The following is a 12,897-nucleotide window of genomic DNA, read 5'->3' as shown; positions in this document are numbered from 1 at the left end:
TATGTTTAAAACATGGCCTTTATTAATACTGCCCACTGAGCTCCGTTTTTATTTTACATTGAAATACTACTGCTTTGCAAAGAAAAGACAGAAAAGTGCATTTTACAAGAGTACTTTTTTGTTTTTAATTCTCTGCGAAAATGGAAGGAATCTGAATCACAAGTTCACAATGTGGTAAAATGAAATTAAGAAACAATGATTTCATTAATGCTATGCCATCACTAGTGTTTGGCTCTGACTCTGTTCTTGTAAATCAGATCCTGATATACAGTCTAGAGCATCTAGGTTATTACTCTACGCATATTAAACACAGGAAAGAAGGTTTAAAAAAAAACCCTTTCAATGTACAAACATGAATTTAAAAACTGATTTTAAAAAATCACCTTTTTACATAATGTATATGGCAAAACTGCTTTAAATACATGGTTTTGGAAGAATTATTTACAAAATGTATCAGTCTGTGAAACAATTCACAAACAAAGCATACATAATTGCTTTACTTAGTTGTTGCATCTCAACTTTGGGAGATATAAATTTATTCGGCAGTATAGCAAACATAAAAACTGTGACAAAATATCTTAAGGGCAACCAAAAATTTGATCCTCAAAACAGTTTAAGTACTAGGACTGCCAAAGTTTCTAAACAAGGACATACTTTAATGATCCAGATGCCCATTTATAGTTCTACACTGTTTGAAGGACTGAGACAGACTCCCTTCAGTACAGGCAAAGCCGCTGGATGCAACCTCCTGTAAAAGGGACAGCTGAGAGCTATTGTCATTTGAAGAGTGAATTAACCTAGAATTTTCTTTTTTTCAATTTTATTAATATTTTAAAAAATACATAAAAATACAACATCCAATGTCTGAATAAATATATTTAACAAGTTGCAAGATAATACCTTATTTTACACAAAATTTTCAGCTTTAGAAATCTTGTTAAATAACTTCATTGTTGTTATATATTTCATTTTTGTCTTTTTGTAACAAAATAAAAACTCTGAAATTACATAGAAAAAAGACAAAATATTTTTGTCAAGGGATAAGATAGTCCACTGAAAACTTATTCACAATTCCACTGTAAACATTAATAAACATTAAAATATTTGCATAATTGTGTGCTCAAAAATCCTATAAAAAGTGGAAGACTTATTACAACTGTAGTTTTCAGTCAACTACACTTCCTTTCACAATTTATTTTGTCCCATTTACACCTTAAACCTGGGCACACTGCTGAACATATACTTTGGCAGTTCTAAATAGCAAGTGCTTCCACAAAAAAAAAAACAAACAAAAAAACCCAGAAAAACAACAACAATAAAAAAACACAACATAAACCCCCTACTCACCAAGTGTTCAAATACATCTCAGTGAAAGTGCAGCAGTAACTATTTAGCTGGATATTTTGATGTTTATCATGTGCACTTGCTTGTCTATGATTTCTATAACACCTGAAAGCTTTATTATACAAATTCAAATTTGCTAAGTGCCCTTTTTCTATCTTCACAAAAAAACGAAAAAAAAATTAAAAAGGAAAAATTATGACAAATATGGCAGGCTGCCTAAACTTCAGTTATTAATCAGCTTATTTTTCTTGCAACAGAATAAAAAAGAAAAGAGAAGGGAATAGATACAATCCAGCCTGGAAAAGTGTACAGGATATACTTAGCAATGTCAAACCAGTTGAGTGCTTTCTGTGGTTGTATTTCAGGGATTTGGGATTTATGTCCTTGGCAGCAAACTGCTGGGAAGGCAGAGAAAACATTTATCACCTGCATTCTACAGCAAGTACGTTCTGTGGGGGAGATGATGAGGAGGGACTCATTCCAGTGTCTGATGAAGCAGATGACATGGAGGCTCCTGCATGAGACACTGTAGGATCAAAGAAGCTACATTAGACCCGACAACTATCACACAAAGATACCCAGCCACCGGCAAATCAAAAATAAATTTCTTAACATTATTCACTTCAATTATAGTCCTCTTAAATGGTGCATGAAGGAATAACAACATTTTGTCAGCAAAAATTTTGTTTGGTTCAATTGCGTGGAATCAGTCTCTCATCACTTAAGTAACTCAGTTCAAAAAAGGCACCAGAAAATGTAAAGACTAAAGAGATATAAAATCTTAAATCCCAGGCTTCCCTGGTGGCGCAGTGGTTGAGAGTCCGCCTGCCGATGCAGGGGACACGGGTTCGTGCCCTGGTCCGGGAAGATCCCACATGCCGCGGGGCGGCTAGGCCCGTGAGCCTGCGCATCCGGAGCCTGTGCTCCGCAACGGGAGAGGCCACAACAGTGAGAGGCCCGCGTACCGCAAAAATAAAAATTAAAAAAAATCTTAAATCCCTACTTGAAAGATCCCTGAAAGAAACTCACCTTGTCCCAAATCAGAAACGAGATCAACCTGAGATAAATTTTCACTATAGCAAATTCCTGCTTTATCTCTGGGTTATAGGACCATAAAAGAATTCACTTATCCTAGAGAATTTCTTTTAACCAGCTAACCATTGGGCTTCCTATCTTTATCCTGTCCCAATATACCCAATGGACACAAAACTCTCATAAGCAAGAAGGAGTAATCTAAGTTAGGTATCAGAATCATGGGATCAGGATGGAAATGTGGGTGAGTGATTAGAAAAAGTCTTCAAATGACTTTAACAAAACTCTCCAGGAGCATGGAGCTTGGATTAAAGATCATTACTCTATACATCAGGTGCTCTGTCATTTTTTAGTTTTTACTTTTTTCTTTGCAGGGCCCTCCTATCTCCTGCTAATCTTTGCCCAATTATTTCTATTTTACTTAAAGTCTTAATTTTTGTTTAAGTATACATTCCTCAATGTGTGTACTGCCAAAATGACATGTAACTCATTATTACAAATTCTAATATGTGTGCTAGAAGTCACTCAATGTTTCACTTTAATAACTCACTTCACACACAAAAAATTAAGAAAACAAAAAAGGGAAGAAGACTATAAGAAAATCATCTTTTTAGTTGTGTGAACTTATATGACCTTTAGGAAACTCAAAGCTGTTGAAGGTTCTCTGAAGAAAAGCTCAATTTGTTAATTTGTTCTTCTTTCTGTGTTTAAAAATGCTGTAAAGACTTCTTGCTATTTACAGTTTTTAAAGAAAAGGACAGGGGCTTCCCTGGTGGCGCAGTGCTTGAGAGTCCGCCTGCCGATGCAAGGGACACGGGTTCGTGCCCCAGTCTGGGAAGATCCCACATGCCGCGGAGCGGCTAGGCCCATGAGCCATGGCCACTGAGCCTGCGCATCCCGAGCCTGTGCTCCGCAAAGGGAGAGGCCACAACAGTGAGAGGCCCGTGTACTGCAAAAAAAAAAGAAAAAAAAAGAAAAGGACAAACATGGAAGGTCGATCTCTTTCCTTTTGCTCCATCACATTTCCAGGAACTGAAAACTGCTAGACTTGGAGTAGATTCAAAACCACATATGACACAGGCCATTTTATTAGTAATTCATCCCCTCTCTGCCATAGATAGAAAACTTCTCTCAAGATGGGCAAGCCTATCAGATAATTTACTGTTCTTTTTCTTAAAGGGACATTCCTCCTAGAGCCCGCCCCTCCTGTTCCATCCTATTCCTGAAATAGTTGCTTTGTAGGCCTGTTATGTAGTGATCATTCTAGGGCTTCCATGTGCCATCACCTTGAGATTTTCCTTACTGTTTTCCTATGTGGGATTCCTTGTTTGCTGGATGTCATGTTATCTTAATAGCTTGGCTTCTAGTTTTTAATGTCACCATTGAGAAATCTGATGCTGTTCGAGACCCAGTTTTTTGTATATACCTTTATATGGTAAGCATTTGGAACCTTACCTCTATCCACAGGGTTCTGAAATTTCTTAATGTGCTTTGGTGTGATCTTTTACTCCATTCTTTATAGAGGTCACAAGGAGTCCTTTCAATTTTCTAACCCATCTCCTTCAGTTCTGGAAGTTTTTCTTATTTCTTTGATCACAACTTCCTCCTATGTTTATTCAGTGTTCTCTTTCTAGAAATCCTATGATTCAGAAGTTGGATGTCCCAGCCAGATCCTATATTTCTCTTAGTTATTCTCTCCTATTATCTTTTTGATATTTTACTGGGATTTCTTTAGCCTTGCTATCTTACCCTTCTATTTATTTATTTGTTATTCCAAATATCATATTTTTAATTTTTAAGAGATGAATTCATTGATAGTATCATATTCTTGTTTTAAGACTGCAATATCTTTTCTGTAACTCTGGATATTAATTATAGTTTGTTGTTTTTATATGGCACATTGTCCAAGTTACTTTTTTCTATTGAATATTTTGGTTTCTGTCTTTATGTAAAGGCTTTCCTCAAACATCTGGTCTTGTGGCTTCCATATTTAAGGGGGAGCATTAAAAAGCTAACTGGAGGCTATACATGAGGCCGCCGGGCTTTTAAATGTTGGGCAGTGCACACATAGTGATTTGTAAGGATTTTGCTTTTTGGTTCAGGAACCTCCAAATGCTGGTATCTATGTTAGATCACTTCCCTTGGGCTGACCAGTTTCTCCAGAGGAACCTTTCAATCTCCTTCCAGGAATGAGCATAAGCTTGGTTACCAGCTTTCAGAGAGACAAGATGAGATCGTTGGTTGGAAAAGGGACAGAAGTCTCATCATTTAGTACTGGAAACTTTCGCTCAAGCTCATTATTTTTGGTTTAGCACCTAACCCTCACCTTCAGCTATGGCTGGTGTCCCTGGGTCTTTCTATAAGCCTGTTGATCCCTCTCAGCCTCCAATTACTTAATCTCTTATTTTCTGCTGGAGTTAGGGGAAAAGGTAGTTTGCTTCAGAGGGTGGGATGAAAGGATCCAATTTCTCCTTCCTTTTTCAAACCATCTCCAATTTTCATCCTCACACCTCACACTGTCCTCAGAGCTTTTCTGGGGTGATGTAGTATGAATTAGCTTGCTTCTCATTGTTTTGTCCCACTAGAAGGATAAACAAGCTTAGGTGTTTAGCATTATGTCATCTGCTAGGACAGTTACAGTCCATCTGCTTCTCAGCTTCCAAAAGATATGCTGCTGACATTTCTTGTCTATCGTAGTCACTCTGCTGTCCCATTCTCTCGTCCTTGTGGGTATAGGGCTTTTAATTTTCTTTACTATTATTTTAGTGAGGCCTGGGCTTGGGGTAGATATGAGATGTCAATGTTTAACTAGAAGTCAATGCTATACATTTTTTTTTTTTTTTTTTTTTTTTTTTTTTTATGCTGTACGCGGGCCTCTCACTGTTGTGGCCTCTCCCGTTGCGGAGCACAGGCTCCGGACGTGCAGGCTCAGCGGCCATGGCTCACGGGCCCAGCCGCTCCGCGGCACGCGGGATCCTCCCGGACCGGGGCACGAACCCGCGTCCCCTGCATCGGCAGGCGGACCCTCAACCACTGCGCCACCAGGGAAGCCCAATGCTATACATTTTTAACGTTTAGTTCAGATGCTATTCTCTCCTCATGATTATTCCGAAGTCCTGTTCTTGTTAATATCACTCTCAGGGTCCTCAACATACAGTTCCACTAGACGTTAAGACTTTGAGATCGAGGTCTGTATCTCATTCATCTCTGTACTTCCACCACCTGAAAGAGGGCCTGGCATATGGTATGTGTGCATTAATGTTGTAAAGCTGAACTATCTTATATAGTAGTTGCTTAGGAAATGACTTATGATCCTCCTAGAGGATAAGCCATATCCCTCTTCATTTTGATGAACCCCATAATGAAAAATATAGTGCCTGTTAATAGGCAGCCAATAAATGTTTGTTGAGCAGTGAGAGAAATTCAGAGGGAGTATAATAAGCTCTTCTTAAGAACCTACCACATTTAGTAAAATCACACATTTTGTAAAACAGTTCATAGTCTCTTTCAAGAGTCTCATTCTGATTCAGTTGTTGACTCACTTCAACAAAGAAGAAAACACTAGGAATCTAAAGATAAAAATAAGTATATACTATATTAAAAAGTGGCAAACCTAAATCTTCTAAAACGATATGACATATATTTGAAAAATAGGGGGAAGAAAAATTATAATCAAATTACCTTCTCTGTCTTTCTTTTTTAATCTTTTTCTCCTCCTATCTATGGTTGCAACTTCAGACTTCAAAGACATGTAATACTTTCTGATTTCCTGTAGTTTTTCTTGGAGAAAAGAGATTCTCTCCGTACTGTTCATGTTATCTAATTCATCTAAAAGGGAAAAAAAAGTTAATTTGGATTTAAAAATAATTCTATGAGAAAAAATGATGGCAGTTCTATCAAAAGTCCAATTCATAAATCAACAAACGCTTTAGTTTATTAAAACCTAACAGTACATAAATAAGGCTCTATAAAAATGGAAGGGCTTAATTAAATTCATGAATAAGATTTCTATATATATATACCAAATATTCCACTAAACACGTATTACTTAATGATGTATTACTGAAATAATCAGAAAAGCACAAGGAAACATCAACGTTCAGCAACTCTGATCTATAATTGTAGTTATTTATCCAAATAGTGTCTTTGTATTGATGTTTTCCTCATTTATTAGTTATTTCCAATTGTCAGTACAAGAAAGGGTGTTTAAGTTTCATCAATTTATATAAATCATACATGTCTCATTCCGTAACTGGAGAGCTTTCTCCAATCAATATTTATCAAGTTAGTATTATAAAAAGACACAGATTTGTATTTAAGATAATAAGTAGTGATTATTAACAAGACAACATTTAGAATACCTAAATAAATGAATTTGCTAATCATTATTCCTTATTTTGACATTTCAAAATATATACCACTTTGTAATATACATTCAAGTTTTCTATAAGTTTCTTACTGAGTTGAAAACTCCACTTATATGTCCGAGGAGATGAATTCGGATGTTTTTCTTTCTGTTTATCTTTTTCTCCATCTTTGATGTGAGGGGATATTCTTGCAGGAGATCGTGCAAGCTTCTGTGGCTTAGATACACTAAGATGCTTTACTGGGGTACATTTACTTGAATTGTCTAGGACAGAAAGATCTTCACTATCACTGCTTTGTCCTATAATAAGAAAAAGTTGACTCAGGTTATAAATGATAAAAATCTCAAATATTAAAATGCAACGGACCCAGTAATTACACTTTTCGGTATCCTAAAGAAATAAATGCACAGATGTGCTAACTTTTATAACAATAAAAAGATGGAAATAACCTAAATACCCATCAAAAGGGAAATGGCTAAGAATTATATATCAGTATTATTGAATACTGTGCTAAAGTTGTTAAAAAGAATAAGCTAGAGTTCCTAAGAACAAAAATGGCAAAATATCCAAAATACATTGTGAAATGATAAACTTAAAAAACAATAAGCACAGTATTGCCCCACTTATGTTTAAAACAAAACATAAAAACAACCCAAAAGGGGACCAACCCAAACTATACACATGAACAAGCATAAAATACACATCCAACTTTTAACATATGTATAATATATAAAATGTGTCAGATATTTGTTTGCAAGTCTACATCCCGCCTCACCAAATGTGTATTTAAAGATGCTTTTGGTTTTCACTTAATAACAAATTAGAATTTTCTCTCAACTTTTTCTGCTTTTTTCCAAAGTCTACACCCTACTTCCATACTATTCACTCTAAACAGCCAACCTTCCCTTCTACTGAAAAGGCAAAGTTGAGGGTTACACACTCACTTTCCCAGCCCCTCCCCTACTGTATCTGTCCTTATCTCCCTTTTTGGGCCTCAAAAAGAGGAGACTGTTAATTCTGGGCAAACTAATCTCTTCAGCTATACTCCTGAAACCATTTATTCCCAGCTCCTCTGAAATATCCCAATGTCATTTTATCTTTCTTCTTTTTCCAGATGCTTCTTTAAGCGTCTTTTTCCATGCCTAAAGCTTTCCTACCCTTAGAGAGAGAGGGAGGGAAGGAGAGGAAAGCCTCCCCCTTTAGCTGGCACCTCTTTCCTTCTCTTTAGGGTCAAATTTCATGTAAGAGAAATTCTTTGTCATTCTTATTTCCATACTTTCTAATCATGTCTCCTTCCCATGCTCTTGTTAGGGCCCCAAACACTTACTATTCACCAAATTCAATGAATATATTTTAATCCTACTTGAATATTCTATTGCATTTGAAACGTCTTTCTTATTCAAAGCAACTAGTGTTTACTGATTTTCATTTATCTCTAATCTGCTTCTACTCTGCTATTCCTGGCCCATTTAAAGGGATATGCCACATAATTCCACTTCTGGTCCTTTTTCTTCTCATTTTACAACTCTCCCATAGCAGCTTTATCATCTTGTAATCCTTCAACAACTATCTTCTAAAAACAGACTTTCTTCGAAGCTCCAGAGCCTTATTTTCCTAATACGCGGTATCTCTAAAAACAACATTCCCTAAATTACTCTTCCAGCAGCCTGCTGCTACTCCTATATGCTATATGTCAGTTAACCAGTTCCTCATATCTAACTAATAATAATTGAGTACTAGTGATTTTATGTCCCAATTCTCTTAATTCATTCCTTCTTTCACTGCCTTAGTTAAGCCAAAGATTCTTTCCAAAAAGAAAAACTGATTATCTCCTTTCTTTTTTCCTTTTTAATCTTTTTAACTTTTTGAGACAATCTTCAAACTTACAAAAAAGAGAAGAACAATTACCAAAGAATGTTTTTCTGCCATTTGAGGATAAGTTGCCCTGCCATATTTGAATACTTTAGTGTTCTCTTCTTACAAATAAGAACATTCTCCCTGTATTAGTTATCTACAAATTAGCCCAAAACTTAGCAGTTTAAAACTACAAATGTTTAGTATCTCACACGGTTTCAGAGGGTTGGAATCTGGGAACAGCTTGGCTGTGTGGTCCAGCTCAGGGAATCTTGTGAGGTTGCAGTCAAGCTTTTAGCCAAGATTCTGGTCTCTGAAGACTTGACTGGAGCTGGAGGATATGCTCCAAGATGGCTCACTCACATGGCTGTTAGTGAGTGTTGGGAGGCCTCAGTTCCTTGCTGGCTGTTGGCAGGATATGCTCAGTTCCTCACCACGTGGGCCTCTCCATACACTGCTTGAGTGACCTCACACCATGGCAGCTAACTTCTCCCAGAGCAAGTGATCCAAGGGAGAGCATGAAGGAATTTGCAGTGCCTTTTATGACCTATTCTCTGAAGACATACTCCATCATGTCCACTTTATTAGTTAGAAGTGAGTCACTAAATTCAGCCCACACTCAAGAGGAAGGGATTAGGCTTTGCCTCTTGAAGGGAAACGTATCAACACATTTGTGGCTATGTTTTAAAAACCACCACACTCCTAAAGAACCATAATACAACCACCAAAATCAGGAAATTAACACAGATATATTACTATCATCTAATCCTCAGATCCCACACAAGTATCTCTACTTGACCCGATAATGTTCTTTACAGCAATAGGATCCAGGTGAGAATTATATACTGCATTTAATTATCACACCTCATAAGTCTCCTTTAATCTGGAACGGTTCCTCTTTCTTTGACTTTCATAACCTTGACAATTTTTAAAATCATAGGCCAGTTATTTTATAGAACATCCTTCAGTTTGAATTTGTTGATGGGTCCTCATGATTACAGTCAGGTTATACATCTTTGACAGGAATATTACAGATGTGCAGCTATGTTCTTCTTATTGCGTCCTGTCAGGTGGTACATTTCACTTTGTCCCATTACTGGTGGTGTTCACTTCATTTGACTAAGGTGATGTCTGCCCAGCTCAGCCACTGTAAAGTTCTCATTTTCCCTTTGTAATTCCTGCTGTCTTTCTAGTCTCATCTCCCATCACTCTTTCTCTATACTCTAGACCTGTCTTGTCCAGCCACTAGCCATATCTGGTTATTGAGGACTTGAAATATGGCTCAAAGGTTTTTCTTTGAAATGCCTTTTATCTTAAATAAATTATATGCCCCTTCCTTGAAATATGTATCTACTGTAATCTAGAATTTCCCTTTCAGACTTGTATGAAGGCATGCTTTGGAGGTAAAATTTTAATTTGTTAAAATCAACCATGTTTATTTCTATTTACTATATTCTACAACTTAATTTTACTCCTTATTGTACAGAAATCTGTCTTTCATGTAATCTATTCTTACTGGTTTACTAATTTTCCTGTTTTAGTAAGAATTTTATTTCCCCATATTTCAAACTTACTGTGTTACTATTTAAAAGTCAGTTTTTCTAGATGAAAGGAGAACATTCCATTCAGAAATGTAAACTAAATCTGCTTTTATTACCAGAGCAAATGTTATTTTTCTTTTGTTCAAGATTCCCAAATGTATTCCTCTAATATTAAACTGCTTTACATAAGAAATACAAATGAAATAAGCATAAAAAATAACCACAGCTATCCCAGCTCTAAATAAAATTGACAAGCACCTTCAGATTAAAAACTAATGGAAAAATTGCTACTTTTCAGAACATAATAAACCAAATTGAGTTTTAAGCTGACACAAATGATCAAGCCAACAAACTAAAGCCAGCATTGAAAAGTACCAACCTGCTCCATTCTTTTCATTTTTGGCTACAGCACTTGTTCGCTTTGGGGTTCGCTTCTGCTTTTTGGCCAATAATCCACTAGTTCCATCACTTGGCCTTTTCTGACCTGAAATAAGTGAAAAGAGAGATTTAGAAAAAAAAAAAATCAAGAGCAAGAACATTCATTCACCTATCTACTCTACACGAATTTCCACGTGTATGTTAAAAAGAAAAAAAAGGAGGGGAGGGAGGGAGAGAGGAAAGGAAGGAAGGAAGAAAGGAAGGAAGGAGGGAGGGAGGGTACTTAACAGATCATTAGTTCCTAAAACTCTTGGCTCACTAGTCTTTGGTTTTAATATAACGGTTGATTTTCTCCCTAGGAAGTCCTTACCCTTCTCTCTGCTCTCTCTTTCTTGAACAATTATACTACAGGTACCAGAGGCAACGCTGGCTTCAAATCCATTTGCTGATTCCCTCTCACAGAGACCTTCTTGAGATTCTTCAGCAATACTATCGACCTCAATGGTTACGTCACTCTCACTTTTTATACTTCGAGACTCATCTTGGCTGAGAGTAAGTGGTGAAGCCACTGAAAAGTTATGCTGTACTGCAGGAGGTAGGGCAGGTGGAATAGAAACAAGAGAGTTAGATTCAGAGCTTTCAACTACTACATCCTCAGTACTGGTCTTATCCTTTTCATCCAAATCGTCCAAATCTACTTCATGGCAAACCAAGGTTTCCGGCCCAATCAGAGGCATTGCATCCTCTTCTTCTTTTAGCGGAGTATTTACAGTTTCTTCAGCTGGACTATCAAATTTTTCTTTAGTCAATTCTTGAATGCATTGGTTTGGCTCTGCTATTAATGATGGCATTCCTTCATTTTCTATTTCAAAGTGTTGTTCAAAATTTAAGTTTTTCATTCCGTCAGATGCAACACAATCACTGGTCCTTTCTTGAGAAATACTATTTGTCATTTCCATTCCATTCTCCATTCTTACTTTTTTCTCTGGTGATGACTGTCCCAGTATTTTCCGTTTCAACTTTTTTTCTTTTGCACACTGGTCAATTTCATCTTCTGTAGCAGAAGAAAAGTTTTTATTGTCTAATGAAGAAAATTCTATACTCTGAGCTTCTATATGAGGTTCAGTTCCTGCTTCATCCTGGCTAAATGATGAAATCTTTATAATTTCTAAAGAAAGATCTTTTGTCTTGCTTCGTCTTCCCTTTCCTTTAGGAGATTTTTCTGCCTCTTTCTTAACTTCTTCTACTTGTTCCACTTTATTTCCAAAAATCTGTACTACTTGTTCATTCTCTCCAACTTCTAACTTCAAGGTTTCTAAAGGCTGCATTTGAGTCCTATCATTTTCTTTTAATATATGTGCAGCAATCTTTGGATTCTCTTCATCTAGTTTATCATCACTTAAACTTTCATTTTTTTCTAATTCTTCTTTAATATCAGGAGAAAGTTCTTCATTCATCAAATTCTTTTCTAAAAGGTCTTCTGTTTCACTATCAGAGGAACAGGAGTCTGCAAGAGGAAATACTGTATTACAAAGGTTTCTATCTTAATTACCAATGCAATTTTATAATAAAAATTCTGCCAAAGACAAAACTCTTTATCAAGTACCTCTGAATACCTCCTTGTAGAAATTTCTTATGTAAAATAAATCAGGACTTCCCTGGTGACACAATGGTTAAGAATCCGCCTGCTAATGCAGAGGACACGGGTTCAAGCCCTGGTCCGGAAAGATCCCACATGCCGCAGAGCGACTAAGCCTGTGCACCACAACTACTGAGCCTGTGCTCTAGAGCCCACACGCCACAACTACTGAGCCCGCACGCCGCAACTACTGAAGCCCGTGCACCTAGAGCCTGTGCTCCGCAACAAGAGAAGCCACCACAATGAGAAGCCCACGCAGCAAAATGAAGAGTAGCCCCCGCTTACCACAACTAGAGACAGCCCACGCGCAGCAATGAAGACCCAACGCAGCCAAAGATAAATTAAAAAAAAATGAATCATACATTTGTGCCAAAATGGGGGAGGGGAGACCTCAAATTCCATGTGAAAATACATTGCATAGAAAATATTACTGTCTCAAAAAAAAAAAAAAAGAAAATATTACTGTCTCAATTCTATAAAAGAGCTATTTTGCAATTCTTACTAGTATCGTATTTAGGCTACAGTAACCCCTAGAAAAAGCAAAGGACTAGTACTGAGATATGAAGTTAATATGTTAAGTGGTTTGATCTGAGATCTAGAAGGTACTGATTAATAAATGAGATGCCCATTGTGTGTCCTTAGAAAGGAATATGATATTCTACTTAATTCTGAAAAGATGTACAGAATGAGAAGCTTGAATTCTCAAAACTTTAAATATTCCTCTGATTAAGAGATAGGAAAG

The 12,897-nt window shown here is 36.7% G+C and overlaps 1 protein-coding gene across 1 annotated transcript in view; it reads right to left on the bottom strand.

Annotated features, from left to right (window-relative positions):
* ARID4A (AT-rich interaction domain 4A) overlaps positions 1-12,897 on the bottom strand; it is a 58,830-nt gene continuing 45,933 nt past the window's right edge. Inside the window, exons 20-24 of the mRNA XM_032622098.1 lie at positions 10,887-12,023; positions 10,518-10,622; positions 6,836-7,042; positions 6,058-6,204; positions 1-1,870 (exon numbers count right to left, since the gene is read on the bottom strand). Coding sequence (XP_032477989.1) covers positions 1,767-1,870; positions 6,058-6,204; positions 6,836-7,042; positions 10,518-10,622; positions 10,887-12,023 — 1,700 coding nt within the window. The 3' untranslated portion in view covers positions 1-1,766. The remainder of the gene's footprint in view (positions 1,871-6,057; positions 6,205-6,835; positions 7,043-10,517; positions 10,623-10,886; positions 12,024-12,897) is intronic.

Source organism: Phocoena sinus, chromosome 2 (genome assembly GCF_008692025.1).
Source record: "Phocoena sinus isolate mPhoSin1 chromosome 2, mPhoSin1.pri, whole genome shotgun sequence".
Taxonomy (NCBI): domain Eukaryota; kingdom Metazoa; phylum Chordata; class Mammalia; order Artiodactyla; family Phocoenidae; genus Phocoena; species Phocoena sinus.
This window is presented reverse-complemented; position numbering and strand designations above follow the sequence as displayed.